Raw genomic sequence first — 21,222 nt, 5'->3', positions numbered from 1 at the left:
TTATTATTATAGCAGGTGATAGAGTGTTTGGTTGTATCTAATATAATGTCTGGTACTTTTAATGTTACTGTTATGTTAAATTCTGTGATCACTTTTCCTTCATACCAGAGGGAGGCTCCTTTGCACAGGATGCCGTCCAGATTATGGGTAATGCGGGAATCAGTAATGTGTAAACATTATTGTGTTACGGTCTGAAGGGCGCCGTAGCTAGTAAAATTACTGGGCAAATGAGACTTAATATTACTCATTATTACCTCAAGTTTACGAACGCATTTGTAGTGCCGCTCAGAATTTTTGGGTTTTAAAAAAATCTTGAGTGGCACTGCATTGTAATGGGCAACGCGTATTCAGTTACCATCAACTGAACATCCTGCTCGTCTCTTACCATATTTTCATAGTAAAAAACATAAAATCCTTTAGATCAACGGGTTATCATATCAAAATCATAGTTAACATATTTTTGATGTTATTTAGGTCAGACTTAAATGTAATTTTATTTAATTTAATAAAATAATTAAAAATTAAAATATGTACATATTGTCCGTCACGTCAATTGTAATTGACTGAATTAAAGTAATAAAGAGCGATATCTCTACTTATACTATTGAATTTTCTGAGGCCATTGTCTCTCATCTGGAAGGCACCAGTTGAATCCTCCATTATAACAACAATAATGATGATAAAATCGGCAAAACCTAAAATTATTATAATGTAATAGTATAGGTACATAAAAACGTAGTCCACATTACCTTATTCGATTTCTCGCCATATTTATTTATTAGGACTTTTTTTTTACATTGAACTTATAGACGAATAAAAGTCCGTTAAATTCTGTACAAATTAAAACAATGACAATGGGAAGTTGGCATTCAAATTTTAAAGTCATAAATATTAGTTAAAAAAAACTAAAAAACACGCTTTTTTTAGAAAAACAAACTAACAAATACAAAATTTAATTTGAAATTTAAAATTAACGTCAATTTCTGCCTTATTTATGCGATAGATGAAAATTATATAAATTAACAATAACCTTTTTTTTTTGGACTTTGAAGCGTCGTTTGTTTGGTCTGTTTTTTTAATTTATTTATTTTGGAATATGTTATAAAATGGTTTTCTTACTTAAAAAACCATACTTAAATATATTGCAGTTGTTATGTTATTCAAATATAGCATAGTTATATTTTATACGACACACGAGCGATCTCGCACTTCAAAGTCGATCAAGTTCAATGGATAAATAAAACCAATTGTTTTCATTGAAAATACTCGTTTATTATAAAATATAACGGCTTTTCAAGTTTGTGTCGTGTGTGTAAAATAATAATAATTTATGCATGGTCTTACAGCTTGTTTCAATAGCTTTCAGATAAATTGATTTTCACTGACATTATCCTAACTTTAAGCTTACTTTTTCTACATGATAAATAATACGCATATAGTGCATCTAGCACTTTCGCGCGCCATAATTATAGCTCGGTAATCAACGGAGTTGAAACTTAGAGGGATCGAATCGCGAAGGGTTAAAATGGACAATGAAAAGGAACACCTCAGTGGTGGCTGGTTAGTTAAAACTTTTTTGTTACCTTTCTCTGCGTAACGTTATGTTAATGCTGCCACCCACCTGTGTGCGCTCACACTTACGCACACACGCAAACACACACATACACACACAAACACACACACATACACATACACACACACACACACACCCCACACAACACACACACACATACATACACTTGCAAGGGTAATCAGTACACTTTTTTTTAATGTTACTTTTTATATAAAAAAAAGATAACTTAAGTAGGTAATCAGGGAGCCACAATATATCCACTCCAACTCAACACCTTATGGAGGAGGGGATGGCTGAAAAACAGCGCTGCATGGAAACATAAATCCATGATTCTATGTCAGGTGAAGCTGAGCCTTTTCCTTTTGCCTTATGTTTCATCACGTACCCTAATTATTCATTTTATATTTGTTATGTTTTGTATGGCAATAAAGAATTTATTATTATTATTACTAATTGATTATTAAATGATTCTCTTCAAATACACGATATAGTACTAGTTGTTTTTCCTGACAAAAAGTCACTAATGTCGACATCCTCTACTGCGTCATTTAAGAATAAGTAAAACAAGAATTACTGTCCTTACTTTAAACCTTGTATCTATATTCATTATTATATCCACTAGTATGTGTGTATGGGTGTCTTGATTTATATAATATTGTGTATTCGCCTAAATATTCTACTGTTTACTTATTTTAAAGTTCTGTTATCATTTCTGTATAATTGTATTCTTTTGTGTTCTCAGTGAAACTTATCTAGGATATATCCAATACTGTAATTTTTAAATTTCATTTAACTTTTTTACTATAATCATGTAAGTAGCTGTTTGTTTCCTTTTCCTTAATAAATAAATAACCGAAATCTACCAAATAATTACATAATAGGTAGGCACTTGTACTAAATAATTTTCATATTTGGTGTTGCATTTGAGTGAAAATATATTTATCTCATTATCAAAAATATTATGAAAGTAAAATGTTCCAAAAAGGGCACTCTAGTATATGAACATAACGTAACGTAAAATAATACCAGTCATTTGAGGCAGAAAAACAAACACTCCGTACCGAATTCTTAGATAATATCTAAGATTGATTTAACATAATAAGTGGAAAGAAATAAAATCATCTCTCATTATATTATATATTATCATATATATTAGATCCTCATTAGCCGGATTGTAATTGAAACCAACGGTACAATTGCTTGGCTAGGAGTACATTTGTTTAAGTTTGAAGCATTTGCTTACAAAGAACCTTATTCTTGACTAGGGAATTCAGTCGTTAGATTTAGGTCAGCATAAGTCACTCCAGTTTTTACATAGTCTCCAGCTGTACCAATATTGCAACTATTTAATAGGTTTACTTTGTTCAAAATTAAATAATCAATTACTGCGGGATGGTTTTCATTTGAATTTCCATATGTTTAAAGCTTAGACTATAAAATACCCACCTACACTAAGTACTACCCTTTTCAACAGGTAAGGTATAGTTGGCACTAAAGAAAGAAGAAAGTGTGCTATTGACTAAGTACCCAGGGAAATTATTATTAAATCTAATCAGTTCATTAATTGGGTTGAATAAGTCAGTAGCAGGTTAGAAATGGTAGAGACATTAGATTAAAAACACACACACACACACTCACACACATCTTTTTCCCGTCGGGGTACGCAGAGACAATAGAATGCCACTTGCTCCTATCATTACAAATTTCACGCGCTTCCTCTACATTCATAACTCTTTTCAAACATGCTCACCGTATCCGGGTGCTTTGGACCTTTCTTTTTCTCAAAACGTCTTCAATTTGGTCAACGAATGTTCTACGAGGTCTTCCCCGACCAACTTGCCCATACACTTGCCTTATATATTTGATGTCCTTATTTCTTCACTCATTTGCTTCACGTGTGCAAACCATTTCTGCGTTTCTTTCTCAGTCCTTGTCACAACACCTTCATATCTGAATTCGTGCTCGTATTACCGCATTCGGAATTCTATTAATCAGTCTAACTCCACCCTACGCAGTGATCGCATATCAACTGCGCTAATTCTGATGTTATGTTTCTTCTGCCATACCCAACTCTCACTTCTGTACATTAACGTCGAAACACGCACTCCGTGATTGACCGCCATTCACGTCTCTATTGGCACAGTCTGGCCGTTCATAAAGGCATACAGCGCTCCATTCACACAGTTTTCCGCAGTCACTCTCCCTTTCAATATCCCCTTCACGTCTTCAGTCTCTTGTAAGCATGCTACCAATGGTAATGTATTTTATTACCTTTACATTTCTTTTATTTATCTTCCAGATGGACATATTTTATTATTATAAAATATATCAGCTTCATGCAAAGGTGTCTGGAGGAAGAGCAGCAACCTTTTCCAACAGTTTTCTTACTAATGCATCTACTTTTCTTAACTTTCATAGGCAAATCATCAAAAGAAGCTTACTAATTTATTCTTTTATAATGGCTTAAGCCCTCCCCTACTTTAACTCCATTTTTTTTTCAATTTCTCTTAATAACAAATAAAATATATATTGCTCTCTAAATATTGTAGATTTTAAAATATCACATGTATTTGGTATAGTAATATTGTGCCTACCTATAATTTAAGTACATTTAATTAATTTTATTATATTTGTTAAATTCTGAGTGCATAAGTAAATATATACATAATAAATATTAGTTGGTAAGGAATTTGAATTAATAGCACTGAAAATAAAAAAGAAAAAGCAGATTAGCTATTTCTCCTTGTTTCAAAACATTTGTTGGTAAAAAATAATTATCCGTCAAACCAATGATTGTGCTCCGTTATATTTTTATCATTTTACAGCACCAGTCTTCACTTCGTTTCTGATCATTTTAAATCCTGTGGTATTCAAGGAGTGCAAAGCTTCCGAACCTTCAAGGAAATGCAATTTTTTTTGCACTTGGCACTCATCAATACCTAATACATTAAAAAAAATTACACGCAGTCGGTGAGTGATCTTCACGAATAACATCACAGAGATGATCACGTCCACGTCTGAATCTAAAACCGATTTCTAACTGTAGTCTTTTGAATTTTACCTAAACAGTAAATACAGTTAAGTTGTAAAGGTACGTCGCTACGACCCATAGATTTATAATATTGAATCCACTCTGATCGCTTCGACCCTGATGTGAGTTAAGGTGGATTAAATTTTCCCCTTTCCGATACCTTATTTATACAAATTTCGCTCTTAAATTAATCCTTTTCATGGCTATAAGAGTTTCGTAATCTAATTAAAATTACTAAAAGTAAATACAATATTACTTACAAATAGCTATATTTTGATTTAGATACCTAATGAAACCGAATCTTTTTGAAGAGATTGCCTGGTGATGAAAAGCGGATCACATACGATAATATCGTACGAAAAAGGTTGTGTTAAGACCGGGTTCACATAAAACCCGGATAAATTGGCGATAAGGTGATGCTGTGTTTTTGGTGCGATTGGAGGGGCTTTGTTTATTATGAGTTTATTTTTTCTACTGCCAAAAACTGATGATGTTAATGCAAGAAGTTGATAGAAAGTGGCCAGAATAGATAAATATTAAGTGTGTAAGTCTTTCATCATGATAACCCTAGACTATATACATATATAATCAAGGGGATTTTGGGGAAGATAATGATGATTCAAGCGATGCGATGCCGGCCTTTAGGGTGGGAGTATAATATGCTCTATGATTGAAAGTCCCTAATTCGTATCGGTTCGGAAAACTGCAGCCGGTAATTATTTCCAAAAAGTGGCTTTGCGAGGCAAGAAGTTTCTACCAAAACTAAAAAATAATAATTTATTTATGTTATAGTTAGTTACATCGAATAGCAATCTAGCTGCTTTAGCCACTGTTCGTACATCATAATATGAAGAATTCAAAAACATTGCAATGAATATCAGTACTTTTTTGTATGCTTTCAACAGGAAAACAAAGTCCAGAATAGATTTAGCCCCAGATTAGATCCAGCCCCAAGACTATGACAATGTTTAATGTAGCAATTTGGCAAAAAATTAGGTTATTTAAAAAAAAAACTTGGTACATGGAAGCAGCGTAGTAAATACGACTTACTAAGTAACTTCTAGTACTATAATAGAACACTTAGCTACATGGATATTCATTTCAAAACTTTGCAAATCACTTTGAAGGGCTAAATCTAAATTACGTAATCCAAGTTTAATGAGGATTTTTAGGGTCACCAAACTTTGATGGTCATCATAGATTGAAGCTATATGAGATTAATTTCGAAAACTAATTTCATAGTTGCTGATGGGTGTAAACAATGATTATAATAATATTTAATATAACCATCGACCATATAACTTATAATATCTGATGTAACTTCTTTGCCCACATGAAGGAATTTTTTTTACCGCTGAAATGCAATAATACTAATATTAGTAACTCGGAATTGTAGGACGTTTTCCGAAACTTCCGCTATCGAGTAGAGGGCACGCTATCCTCGCCCCCTACCCATCAACTCGGGAGTGCCTCAGGGCTCAGTTCTGTCCCCGACCCTCTTCTCACTCTTCACGAGTGACCTTCTGAAGCCTCAGAAGGTGCAGCTTGCACAATACGCAGACAACACGTGCCACTCGGGGGCGCCTTGCGACTAATATAAAAGTGCTTCAAGCAGTGGATTAACTAGAAGACTGGTTCAGAAAATGGCGGATTGAAGTCAATCCTACTAAGAGTGCAACAGTTCTCTTTAGTAATATTCATAAAATAAAATCTTTGGCCCCTACACCTATACCCTACCTTTGCGGATGGCTAGTAGCCCAGAACTTAATATAATACAAGTCACACATTTTATTAGAAGCCCGATGAGATAGTCCTATAATCGTTTAACGCCACTCACACTCACACTCACAAACACATCACAAATCACAAAATTGCAATAACACAATACATAAATACTCACACACCCATACAAAAATATATACATTCACACGTAATCAAATACACATATACACATATTACCGTCTCTGAAGTTTCTTCAAAACTAGAGTCCATTTGACTAACATATATATTATATCGTTAGTGATCTTCTCTCCATCCAACCTAGCGAGTAGTCGGGCCGAGGTTTGAGTATCCTTCCAAGACGCCCCGCGCCTGTAAGCTATATTATCGGCGTCCAAGGCCCCACCCCGCTTCGCTGTAAAAGCTTTTATAGCACAGAGGAGGTTTTTAGTCAGTATGAGGTGTTTACAACCGAGCTCGACATATGGTCCCCGTTTCGGTTATGTATTCTACTCCTCTCCAAAAAAATAAAAAGTTACTTTTTTGTCCAAGAAGAGGGAGAGAGTGATTAAGTCTGATTGAGAGAGAGTGAGAAAGGGTGAAAGTAGCATAAAGCACATTGCTTTGGAGCGACAGTAGGGAGAGAGCGAGTGAGAGAGAGCGAGAGAGCGAGAGAGAAAGGGAAAACACCCTATTGGTATTACAATTTTAGACTTGGCAATTCTATAACTTATCGTTTTGTACAACAGTAAACGCAGATCGTTTTTATTTGTTTTCATTATAATTAGTACATATTTATTATAATGTAAATAAATATACTAATGATAATGGAAAAAAACACATCCTATACATAATATTATAGAGTGTGTAAGTTTCATAAATAAACATTTTTTGGTTCAACTTAGCAGTTGTTCAGAATAAGTAATTAATACTCGTCATCTTTTTGTTCATAATTTACTTTTTTTTTAAGTTTAGAGGTTAGGAAATTTTAATATCTATAAATAACATGTGGGATTTTAATTTGCCACTCGTCATTTGAGAAATTAATATACAATTTTACATAAAATATAAAATAAAAATATTTCATAATTTCTAATTTTGAGAACACATAGTATTTAGAGAACACATAAATATAAACGAGATTCAAAAATTAGTTTACCAATTTTCACTTCTGACATATTGTGTAGACGCATGTTAAATATGCAAGTTATATAAGCTAATCAAGAACTGTCTACGTTATCATACACCCATTTTAAATTCTTGTAAAATATAAAAACAACATAGCAATTGTAATAACTAATAAATTTAGGCTTAGACATAAAGCTTCAAGAAACCAATTTAAATGTCATAAATAAAGGCTCAAGAAGGAATAGAATATTCACTTAGTTAAATTTTAATAATAGAACCGTAATTTCATCGAGACCTCTTCGCTATCTGTCGCTAAGTCTAACTTACCGTCTTCTATGATTAATGAGAGCATTATGTCCGGATTCATAATTAAATGCCAGCAAAAGTATAATAAAGATATTATTTTATTCAGTTGAGTGACATAGCCTCAGGACGGCTTTTACTGTGTAATAAGATAATCGCCATTTTCTTCCTTACAAAGAAAATCATTTAATACAATAAAGCGGATTTTCAAAAGCAAAATGATTTGCATATAACTGGAAACAGTTAACTTAATTAAATTGGTTCCATCTCTACTGTAAGCGAATTAGAGACGAGTATATATTAAAATTTATATAATAAATTTTGAGGGTGTGTGTGTGTGCGTGCGTGCACTTAATATGTTAAACTTACGTTGCAAACCAAAACAAATACTAATTCAAAACCCTCAATATTTAAATAATATGATGATGGGCTATTTTAGACGTTACATGATACCTACCACAATATTCACCCTACCTCGAATATGTAGCGGGAAATTGTAGTCTAACTTAGCCCTAAGATGACAAAGTATGTGCATTTACCAATAAAAAGTCTCCTTTTGTCGTGTTTCATCGATTCAAGATCACTTTTCTAACTACCACAGCTTGTGTCGGCATACTCAATATATCGACATTTATTTCCGTAGTAGTACTTCAAACCTGGCGGCAGACTGTCATAGATGAAGCTTAAGACATCCTAGGAAATACCTTGAGTGAAATTAAGAGAGATGCTCAGGACCGATCGCGATGGTGATGCACTGTGGATGCCCTCTGCCCCAGCTAGGGGATACAGGAACCTTAGAAGAAGAAGACTTCAAACTTCAAGCCACCGTACAACTACATAAGGTCTATATATAGCTTCACATCGAATAGTCATTTCACCTCTGGGTGGGCGCTCCCCAGTACCAGCTTCTTCCATTTGACCACATAAAACGAACAGCGGTAACAATCACCGACGATTAACGGCCGTTTTCAATCGTATCTCTAGTTACGGATATATTGCTATCACCGTTTAATGACAAGATCTTATCTATCCATAGTTATGTCCAATATAGTTATATTCCAATGCTTTTTTGATAGGTAATTGACATGTAAGTAAGCGTAAAAGGATAGATTTGTCTACCTTTAGTAAATTAAACTAAGGATAGATAGGTTATTGAAAACGGCCGTAAGACATTTCCGATTAGCTAGATAGATAGTGCTCAGAGGAGTTATTTGGGTTGATACCAGCAGGCTAATAACAACCGATATTACATCAAAATGTGAAATTTTACCGGCATAATGGTCTGGCATTCAACAATCGCGCATTTTGCGCGGACTTATTCTTTCCTAGTAGAGTACTAAGTGGAATTAATTACCGGCTGCAGTTTTCCAAAACGTTACGACGTTCCATGGTAGAGTATACTCACAACTCCCAGTTAAAGTATAAAGGCCTGTGCAACATATTACTTTACCCCTGATATTGAAGATGCCCATGTCTATTGCCCCCCTCTTAGTTTTATAAATAAAATACTAGCTGACCCGACATTGTTCTGTTAGTGATAAAAACTTCTCTTGAGGGTGGAATTTCGTAAAATCCATTATGAGCTGACCTTTACTCAGCGAAATGGAATATTCCTACCTAATTTTAAGTCTCTTCTCCTCATGGTTCCAGAGATATTGTGATAAGTCAATATATAGGCGAAAATCTCTTATATGTATAAAATATATGTATTCCTTTTGTCTCCTTGACTTGTACTTTCAACTTTGATAACTTCATATTAACTTTGATATATTATTTGCATGACTTATTCAATTGTCTCTTATTGAATGAATAGGCAACCTGAATACAAATACGATTTGTTGTTCTCAATTTTAGAACGCTTAAAAAATGTCAATGATTTAATAAAACAGTTCAAGAGACCAATAAAAACAGAGTATTGGTTACAGCTTAAGCAAGGTACTAATCAATACATGTGGGAAACACCAATCCTGCAACAATTGGTTCTGTTTCTCACCGTTGATTACTAAATACAATCGTTGCTGATGCGGTCGGGGCAATGTAAATTGCAACTCTCACACTAACACTGTACAGCTAATTGTGTCTGTTGTTTTAACATTGCAATTTCGACGTCTATTGAAATTATAAATTCTTAACACTCATATATTCACACTAACTTATAAGTTATATTCGTTTATTAATAAAATGAAAACAAAAAAAGAATGAATCATAAAACTGTATTTAGGTAACAGAGACTAGCACTTAAATTTACACAATTTTATGTTTTTATTTGTTAAATATCTCAAATATAACAAGTTGCATTTTTTATCCAACCGCTTTTCTTCTCGGTTGTCTGGGATTCAACTCCCTGGAAGTAAGAACTGTAGATTAGATAGTGTCAGCCTGCAAAATTTTACACGCATATGTCCGTGTAAAATTTTACGAAGTTACGGATGATTTTCACAACGATCTGTTACAGTTATATGTACCTGACCACTACTTTTGTAACCAAAATTATAAACTTTTTGTTGCTCCTTTGTCTCGCACTGTTGCGCGGAGTAATCAACAATACTACCTACCGCTCATCCTCTCCATGTTAAATCCAATCCTAACTGCAATTTGTTGGAAGATAGGTGGAGTGTTTTACTATGTACTTCTTTGGCTCTACGAGCGTAATTTTTAAAGTAACATAAGTAAATTATTCTTGCCGGCAGCCGGACTAACCCAACCGTGACACATTTGAGCTTAGTAGGCTGACTCGTTCTTTAACAGCTTATAGCGTTGGTGACGGAATCGGTTACTGTGGCTTCTCTTCTGGTTGGCGGCGGGAACAGTTCCAGGATTTGAAAGCCTCAGGATGACTGCGATAGTCGCGCCACAAAAAATGCAGTTGGATCCTCATATTGGGCGAGTCGAGGGTTTCAAAAGATGTCGTGCTTACCCTGGCACTTGTCAAAGCGAGGCTTTTGCTCGCGGAATACGGCAGAGTGGCTGTGGCATTGCCCTGGGCCTTCAGGGAAAGGCAAAGCATCTCTAGGCAAATACAAAAAATATTTCTTTTTCAGAAGTAGGTATATAAAGAAAATAGTTGAATGTATGGAATTCTTTATCCGGCCTTTTTAAGCATATGTTTATTATTTACCATGAATGTTATAGTTATATGTAATTCTATCTTACCATTGCTATAATAAAATCGTAAAGTGTCTGCAACATAATATTTTCAAAAAAATAATTTCTACGCGTTAATTGTAATTGACGTTGCTGAAGCTAAGAAATAGTTTTCTATATTTTTATCTGCTCTCTGGTCTCCATATGGCCTGGTCGAAACAGCTTAAAAGATTTAAATGTGGTTATCCCATGTATCGTGGTAGACTCCATTTAGCTTTAAGTGATCGTTAATTCCATACAATACTGATATATACAAACAAAAAAGCTACGTTTATGTGAAACCAAATATGGCTAGTACTTTTTACAAAGCGTATATATTTCTAATAGTAATTATAATAAGATATCCATAAAATTTAATTGAATTCCGATATAACTTCACTCTTCTTACATAATGTAAGAAAAAAAGCGAGCGAGCACACGCAAAAGCAATATCGAAAGACAGTCCCTTCTTAAGTGACGTGAACCGTTTAATGCCATCGAGTTTGACTTAGTTATAAAAATTGAGCTTTGAAACAAGGTAAAAGTACTTTGCGCCTGCTGTCGATTTATTTTTTCATTACATTACTTAATTCTTAGAGGCTATGTAAGTATCTTAGGTTTATGTATGTGTATATGTATATGTGATTTTGTAACGCTAAAATGCTTTTAAAGATGTAGTTAGATAGGAAGGTAAGTAAAGGGTTGATGAGAGAATAATACAGAATAATATATTTTGCAACAAAGTCCCCCGTCTGTCTGTCTGTCTGATCGCGATATACTTAAAAATTACTGCACCGATTTTCAGGTTGTTTTCACCAATAAATAGCGTCGTACACAAAGAAGGATATAATTTGTTAAATATTTTTGATACAGCAAGCGTCGCAAATATGTTGGCCTCAGTGAGTCATACATCTTTGTGCCGTTTGGTGTCGAGACACTTGGCCCGTGGGGCCCAGAGGCGCGGAGAATGTTCAAAATACTATCTTCGCGCCTCAGTAAGGCTACTGGAAACCCAAGCGCTGGCAGCTATTTCGGTCAACGGATCAGCCTTGCTATCCAACGCGGTAATGCTGCCAGTATTCTTGGTACGCTTCCACGTAATGATAGTTTTAATTTTATGTAGTCGTAGTATTGTAAATATAGTTATAAGATTTATTTTGTTTGAATAATAAATATAATATGTTATTTGATACATTGTTGTATACATTAACGATATTTTTGGAGTAGTCGGTGAATAATAAGCCATTCGGAAGGTTACAACGAAAACGCTGTCTAAGCCCTTTGAGATATAACAAAATAATGTGGGATCAAATTGTGTCGATATCTTATATCTACAGAAAAGCTCGGGATGGCATATGTCTATCTCTTAAGGATAAAATACCATATCCATTTTAATACTTAAAAAAATGGATATTATAAAGCAGTAATGTAAGAGTTGATTATACAAATACCATATTAATACTTATCATTTTATTACTGCATCACTACATAGTATAAAACAAAGTCGCTTTCTCTGTTCCTATATCGCTATGTATGCTTAAATCTTTAAAACTACGCAACGGATTTTGATGAGATTTTTTTAATAGATAGTGATTGAAGAGAAAGGTTTATATGTATAATAAAATCCATTAAATGGTGGAGAAATAATGTTATTTTTGATGTTTCTAATGTGATGTCGTAAATAATTACATACAAATATGAAATTTAACATAAAAAAAATTATCGTACCGAGCATTTTTTTTATTTGTTTGTTATTTATATTCATAAAAAAGGATTCCTTTTGTTTGTTTTAAGTTTATTTTATACAAAAGACATTACATATTTCAGGTGGCTTTAGACAATATTATTCCCGAATACTAACATATTTTTTTTTTCTATCGACAGAACAGCGTCTGTCGGGTCAGCTAGTTTATAATAAATAATAACATCAGCTCTTACTCTTATTTCTTTAGTATTTTGAATATTAAACAACTAGCTGACGCACACACTGACTAATCATTATCGGGTTTTTTAATTAATTATTTATCTGGTCGCCTATGCGCTAGTATATTCTAAGTATTAGTATAGCTGCTATAATAAAATAATAATAGAAAGCAAAACGGAGTATTCCAGCGAACCATGTGAATTAAAAAATACACTTAAGAATGGTAAGGTACATGAGAGAAGGGAAAACTTCATCAAAGTGATGTAAATAGTGCTACTTTTGTTTAATATTTCATATAGTAATATCATTTACAATATGTGCAACGGTCAAGCAGTCGAAACGGCAGAAAAGTGCGCCGCTGTGGAACCTCAGCTGGCATGCTGTGTCAAAAAAGTTTCTATCTTCTTATTCATCTTCTTTCCTTTTATAAAACATCTTTAGGCGCTATGAGAACTATAAAGCACAATTTTAATTTAACTATCCAATTAACTACAATACGAGCAGGACGTTCAGCTGATGGTAATTGATACGCCCTGCCCATTAGAACGCAGTGTTACTCAGCATTCTTGAAAAACTCTTAAATCAGAGCGGCACTATAACGTCACCTTTAGACATAAGATGTTAAGTCTCATTTGCCCAGTTATTTCACTAGCTACGGTGCCCTTCAGACCGAAGCGCAATAATGTTTACACATTACTGCTTCACTGAGGAAATACGCACCGTTGTGGTGCCCACAATCATTCACACATCCGGCTACAGCCGGCATCCTGTGCAAAGGAGCCTCCTACTGGAAAATTCACTTAGTCGCCTCTTATGACACCCTTGGGTCTAGGACTTCCCTATTCCTTTTATGTCCTGGGGAAGCACCGGGCAAACTAATATACTCTATACCAATATTATAAACATAGAAGTGTGTATGTTTCAATTATAGTTAATCAGGCTAAAACAGCTGAATGGATCTCAATTTAATTTGTGACACAGATTGTTTGCTAGATCGAAACATATATTGATGCCATGTCAACACAGACAAAGTTGCAGGTAATAGCTTTACAAAACTTAATATTAAGATTGAATTCTTCTCTTCAATTATAATATTTTGCTCTCGGAGTAATTCAACTGAAAGGAATAATCGTTCTAAGTTAGAAACATCGCAATATTGGTACAGGTCAACACAATCTGCTGCCGACTGATTTATGACAATACGGGTAAAAAGTTCTGCTTAGTGTTCGTTCTAACGGCCACGGATTTATCTAAAGCCAAAAATGGTTGTATTGATATATTTATATTAATTTAAAATTACAGAATAATATTAGTCGAGTATCTCAAAATATCCGTCCATCCGTTTAATTACGACGACCCATATAGCCCAGTGGTAAGTGACCATGCTTCTGAGCTAGAGATCCCCTGTTCGAGTCCAAGGATAAGCAATAATTTGTATGATGCTACTTTTTTCAAATTTATGTTTCTTTAAATAAGTATATCGTATTAAATATTATCGTTCCCTTGCATCCATACCGCAGGCTTGTTTAGGGCAAGACACACTTTTACATAAATTAAAAGTGTGTCAATATTAATATTCAAATTCAAATATTTTTATTCAAACTAGGGCTTCAAATAACTTATTTAAAGTTAAAAACTACTATCCACTCGATTACGCTTATGAGTATGCCTCAGACCTGAGAAGAACGGTTGCAAGAAATTCAGCGGGTTTTTTTTATTTCATCATAGTAATATATCCTACTTATCATACCATATAATATAATAATTGTTTTTAGAAAACCTGAGGGCGATTGCTCCATTCCCAGTGACCTGGCACCCAGTGACTTCAATATTTTTCAACGTTGATAGATTATTTGCTTAATTGTATTTGAAGTATTTTAAGTTTAGAAAAACGAGTATTACGAGAAGCAAAATCAGATTTAAAAAAAAAAGATTTAATTTAAAAGAAATTGACTGGCCGCAGCGACATTTTTTTATGAAAATAAGGGACGAGACGAGCAGGACGTTCAGCTGATGGTAATTGATACAGCCTGACCATTACAATGCAGTGCCGCTCAGGATTATTGAAAAGCTCAAAAATTCTGAGCGACACTACAACTGCACGTCACCTCGTCGTCGTCACCTTGAGACATAGATTGCGAAGTCTCATTTGCCCAGTAATTTCACTAGCTATGGCACTATTCAGACCAGACCGAAACACAGTATTGCTTACACATTATTGCTTCACGGCAAAATTAGGCGCCGTTGTGACACTAGCCGGCATCCGGTGCAAAGGAGCCTCCCACTCACACGACATAGATCGTATTCTCATAAAATTTGTTATAAACAAGAGATTGGATATTGAAATCGGCCATAAGGAACCTTCAAGTTTTAAGCATACTCTCACCTTAAAGTGCGTCAACGAGTTTCTTTACCTCTAGTTACCTTCTTCGCGACATTTTAGCACCCCTCCCCGTCACTGTCTGTCACCTCAAGGGACGGTCGCGCACGGAGTTGTCGCACTATAGTTATAACTTTCCATCAAGCGAACCCCTTGCCTTTATGACCCCCTTAATAATGCACGTAATACTAAGATAAATGAAACACCATTGACATTTTTGCAGTTTATTTTCCATTATAATACTGAACATCAATATTCATTTGGATACACACATAGTATATTATCTATAGATAGTGATGCGTACTACACATTCAATTATATAAATTTAAAATAAAACTAAATGGGTTACACAACGAGTAAAAAAATCATAATATAGGACAATAATTTATAGTTGCCAATCCTGAGTAGGCAAAGTTGTATTAAACTAACTTAGTATCGTTTGCTGGTCTTTTGAAGATTTATTATTAATTGATATGTTAAGTTATGTTAAAAATAAGTTGCAAAGATATATTCGAATTCTAAATTCCTAAAGGTGGAGACTGACTTCTATAGTTTGTTTGTAATGTATCATTCGGGACCATTTCGTCGACACAGATTGACTTCTATCGTATATTTGTAATGTATCATTGAGCTCTTGGCTCAAGTGTACTCCATCTCTTCTCAAAATGTCATACGTAGAAGTAGTGAGTACATTAAGATTTTGTTACTTGTGTACTTGTAATTGTCGATAAATAAAAGGAATTTTTCGTCGTCCTACTGCATCTTACTTATTGAAAATCGTAAGTAAAAAACGAGGTGGATTGCGCTTGCGACTTGCTCTCGCGACGGCGCGACCTGCACTGACTGGCTTATAATGTAAAACTCAAATGGATTCGCTAAAAAACCGACAGTCGAGTGGATACGCGGTGCTCGCCGCCAATTATTACATTACAAACTAACGTTACAAGTTAATCTTTGGTTTCTGTTACAAAAACTCGATACATTACACAAAAATATAACAAGTCAATCTCCACCTTAATATTTTACATTATTCTTTTATTTGTGATGGATTTTAGAATTTTAATTAATATTCAAAAATGATCAAACTATAGTTATCATTAATGATAATGGAGTGGATCACATATCAGCCTTAACGGCGAGGGACGGAGTGGCTTCCGCCACTTCACATTTCAATTAGCAATATTTGGCAAATATTTAGTTTTTCAAATACCATTTAAAAATATATCCAAGAAATGGTAAAATATAAACGTAAAATGCTGCTCTAATAAGAGTTACCAAGGTTTTATATACCTTCACCAACTTTACTTAAATTTAAAAATAATAGCGGCCTACATAAAATAAATAAGGTTTTAATTTTATGATATGATCCATACTACGCCTATGGCGTTTACATTGTTATATAAAAACTTGAATTCAATTCCACAAAATAACAATAAAATAATCTATAATAAAATCTTACATTGTAATAACATGCATAGGATGAGCTCATAATATTTTCGTGTAGAAATAATAACAATAAAATCTGGGTTAGGTATTTAAGAGGTACAGTTACAGAAGAATCTTATACACTAACATCTATAGTCATATGTATTATAGAATGAATATTAACTAACACTTACCCATAAACATGAATTGATAGATTGTATATGTAATAATATATGACACTAGTGGACAATAGTAGATAAACATAAGTTTCTATAAAAAGTATAATTCAACTCAATATTAATTGTGTGTTTGCCTTAGAAATGTTTTAAATAATTTTTCGTATCTGGCTTAGATGTGAATGTATAAATATTAAACCAAATTCATAGAGATATACTACAAACAGGTATAATAAATAAATAAAGAAAGATAACAAACATTACCAAAAAAATATTTCTCCCTGTTACACCAGGATAAAATAATTAGTTCGAATGTTTTTATAAGATACAACTTCCGAAAGTCGACTGAAACAAAAATCAGGTGAAGAGAAATTATTTAAAGCCTAATTGAAATTTAGTGGATGTTTCAATAGGCATTATATCACCGGTTTTTATTGCCACCAGACAATTTGCCACATATGAATTACCATCACATCCCTAGTAGTTTAGATGCGATATTTATTCTTTATTATCTTTAAGATATTTTAATATCAACTTCAAGGTTTTTAATTTAATATAGGAACAAAAGAACAAAATTTTCTGGTGTTGTAATAGGTAGTGGGTGGTGATGATGATGCACCCAACAGTTCCCTTGCCTTATCATTTATCTGAATTGAAAAAAAAAAAAAAAAATTGAAAATGTTAGAAAAATCCACCTAGTCTCAATGATTTGCCAATATAGTATACCTACAAGTATATCACTAATCGTAAATTATTTTAAGACCCTGATACTCATCTTAACGACAAGACCCAATTTTGAATAAACAAGTAGACAGCTATTTTCATAAGCACGACATATAGATTACAATAATATACTTATATTAGTCTAAAATCCGAATAGGAAGATATCTTCACTCATCCAATTAAAGGATGAAAAGTATTTTATATCACGTTTAACATGTTAAAAATGCTTTTCACACGCCTACGTGTCACTGAGTTCATAATAAAATTATCTTTTTTTTTAATATGAGGTTTATTAATTAAGTACATGCGTGCAGCTTAGTAATATTGACTTACCTGTTCATATCTGTCAACCCAATAGAGGAGACGGCAAAAAGATTATAAGCCATAAGACATTCTATGTATAATCTTTGATACTTTCGATTGTATGAATATGTTTCTGAAAGGGTAAAAAGTATATATAGTCTTAACAAAACTTGTTACTCATGATTCATTAATTAACATTGTAAATTTGATATTAAATACCTTTCATACAATAAACTTCCTATTCGCATCCTCTGCTATATTATCATTATAGAGATATATAGAGATATCAATGATATATTAATCTTAGTACCATTTATGATAAATACAATTTGGCTAAATATTAACACGAATGATTATAATATCGTAACACATACAAAGATCCTTGATAAGTAACGGTATTATGATACCTAAGAAAACGTAAGGGTTACTATTTGACACTGCAACAAATATTATTTTATAAATGATCAATCTCAAATCGCTTACAAATTCATAGGTCCAATCTGTCACATTTCTTGTTAACATAACGCTTTTCATCGTGTCTGATGTTTATCTTATCGTGTTTAAAATTTATCCAAACATTATCTTATAGACTACTGAATGTCTTAGCTTCAAATATCGTGTAGATACAGCGTTTTAAAACGCATTGATTAAGGTTAACTTTTAATTGAATCATATCCAGAATGTATCCAGTCTCTCTAAGAATAGATTGTCTTAATCCGTAAATCCCACAATCCAATCAGCTATTCGTAGCATATCACAAAGATATACATTTCACAAGAGTCTTTAATTTTATAGTATAAGTTTACAAGCTCCTTTAAAACTTTTTCATTATAACTCCAAAAGGAAGTATGAATAATTTTCAATTATTTCGGCGGCAATCCCAGGAAATCCCATACAAGGTAAGGAAAAGCGGAAGATTTTCAAGTAAAATTTTTACTTGCATTGCGATTTTAGGATTGCATGATTGTTACCTGTAAAATAATTAGTTCGTTATAAAATAATACTTTCGTTCAACTTTCAAACTTGTCGCTAATTACGCCGGTAAGTTGAGAAAGTGTGGTTTGCGTTGAAATTAGTGCAAAGAACAAAAAAGGTGAAGGTGGCGGAGTATTAATAGAAACGTTGAAACTTTATAATTATTTAGTTATACGGGGCGTCCCACGGCTATGCCACATAGAAAGGAAGTATACCTTAAATATTGTAGATGAAACATTTTACTGCAAGTAGATTTTTTTTTTATAAAAAAAATAATTTAAACTGCATTCATAGATTTTTAAATAATTGCCTGATTGAACCTAATATCTGAATGTAATACAGAAATAACATATGCCACCATAGCCTTTCCATTAGCATGTGACTAACATGATCTAACTACAAACCGATTTTCATGAAGATCGTGCAATGCTTATAATATTGCATCTAAATATAAATATAGAAAAAAAATTCGTAATTGTGGAATTAATGTAAATTAAAATTAATAATTAAAAAAATAAGACAAAGTACTTTTATTTCTACTATTCAAAGTCGATAAAGGGTCAACCTGGTATCCCGAACCGTTGAGAGAAGGTCTCCTTCTCTGCGGTTCACGTTTTTATACCTCGAAGTTATACTTAACTCTAATAATTTCCCAAGAACAGCAGCCCACAGCAGCTCTGATGAATTTATTTTCATAGAGCTAGAGGTCTTTATGGTCCGGAGTAGTCGTAGAACTATTTCTATCGGTTGACGGAAAGAAATCGGATGAGGAACCGGATCTAGTGCGTAAACTACCATAGAAAAGTTCTACGAATACTTCGGAACGTGTTTCCACGGATACGTATCGGATTCGGATCGTTTCGATTCGCACTAGCGAAAGCGCTCTAACTATGTAACTAACCATTTGATCGTCTTACAGACGATACAATTCAGTAGAATCAGAGAGGCGTCGCGATTGAGACGAGCTCGAACGACGTACGCCTCTTGGTGACCATCAGACTTGTCGGAACGAGCTTGGCGGAAGAGCAGCGGCCTCATCTTGCATTTGGGTGTTGGAGGGCGAGCCGTACTGTTAGATTGAAATTAAACTTAATTACTAAGACATACTAAAAATAACAACGATACTTAAATAATTTATACATCTAGATAGTCTCTTGCTGTTGGACAACCGATACAAACAGGCCAGGAATATTAGTTTAGAATGCGTGAGATACTACGTCTTACACTATTGATTTGTATGATACTTTATGTTAGCATTGCACGAAATAGAGGTTAGTTGTAAGGTTAATTTTTCGACATTTTCACAGCTATCATACACACACATACACACACATACATATATTATATATACACTGCACAAGTTCGCATTTCTTCTTCACTCCACAAACATAAAAAAGTAAATCTTTGGAACTTTACACGTGGTAAATGAGGTGCTACAAAACCATATTTTATAATAAGAAATCAATGCGTGTAAAACATGTGTCCTATGATTAGTATGTGGAGTGTAATTCATTGCAGCACAATGAATTACTGAAAACCAAAAATTATGAGAAGCACCGCAATTCCGCTCGTCATACTCATCCATAAGTTTTTTAAATAAGCTCAAACCTTTTACTAGCAATGATTGATGCCGATCTTTATGGTGTAATTAGTTTTTTCATTTATATTATATGTATTCATGTACATATATTCTAGACAGAATCCAGTATAAAATTTTCTAACAAGTACTTAAATAATTGTACTTAAGTAATGCATATACACAATGAAAATTTTGGTGAAAGTTAAAATAATATAAACAAATTAGTTTAATTACTTCTAGAAAATTATGAAAAGTTATGTAAAAATAAATAATAAAAGGAATAAATTTTTTTAAATGCTTACTGCAGTATAGGTTACAGTGTCCCAATCAATAGAATCTGCTTCACGACGAGACCTACGCGGAGGTGTTGGCTGATTAAGACGTATGACAGGACTCTGTGGAGTATGAACCGGAGAGCCTGGTGGTGAACCTGCTTCAGAATCAGTAGAACCACATCGTCGATGCACAATGTACTCAATAAGGGCTATAATCATCGCGACCCCCAAAACACCGGTTAATATGTAGAATATTCCAGCAAATTGTGTCAAAGTCATCTCTTTGCCATCAGCCTGCAAATATTTGAATATTATAGAAGCAATATTTCTTAAAGTTTTAGCATTATCATTACAAGATTAGGTATGGTCGTAAGTTGAAACCGAACCGCATGGATAGTTCGAATTCAAATATTTTTATTCAAAATAGGATATAAAAAATCTACCATCCCTTGGGAAGTTTATGCCTCAGAAGAGTAGTAGAACGGGCGCAAGGACTCAGCTAGCTTTTTCTTTTTTTTAAATTTCGATTCGATCAAATGTATAACTTAAAAAGCCTGATGATTGAATGACGTTGAAAGTGTCGGT

The 21,222-nt window shown here is 33.6% G+C and overlaps 1 protein-coding gene across 1 annotated transcript in view; it reads right to left on the bottom strand.

Moving 5' to 3' along the window:
• Positions 1-17,676: 17,676 nt before the first annotated feature.
• The window catches only part of LOC126978683 (glutamate receptor 1-like), a 189,245-nt gene continuing 185,699 nt past the window's right edge, over positions 17,677-21,222 (bottom strand). Inside the window, exons 18-20 of the mRNA XM_050827684.1 lie at positions 20,665-20,931; positions 19,685-19,852; positions 17,677-18,779 (exon numbers count right to left, since the gene is read on the bottom strand). Coding sequence (XP_050683641.1) covers positions 19,778-19,852; positions 20,665-20,931 — 342 coding nt within the window. The 3' untranslated portion in view covers positions 17,677-18,779; positions 19,685-19,777. The remainder of the gene's footprint in view (positions 18,780-19,684; positions 19,853-20,664; positions 20,932-21,222) is intronic.

Source organism: Leptidea sinapis, chromosome Z (genome assembly GCF_905404315.1).
Source record: "Leptidea sinapis chromosome Z, ilLepSina1.1, whole genome shotgun sequence".
Taxonomy (NCBI): domain Eukaryota; kingdom Metazoa; phylum Arthropoda; class Insecta; order Lepidoptera; family Pieridae; genus Leptidea; species Leptidea sinapis.
The sequence above is the reverse complement of the archived record's forward strand: the minus strand, read 5'-3'. Positions and strand labels throughout refer to the sequence as shown.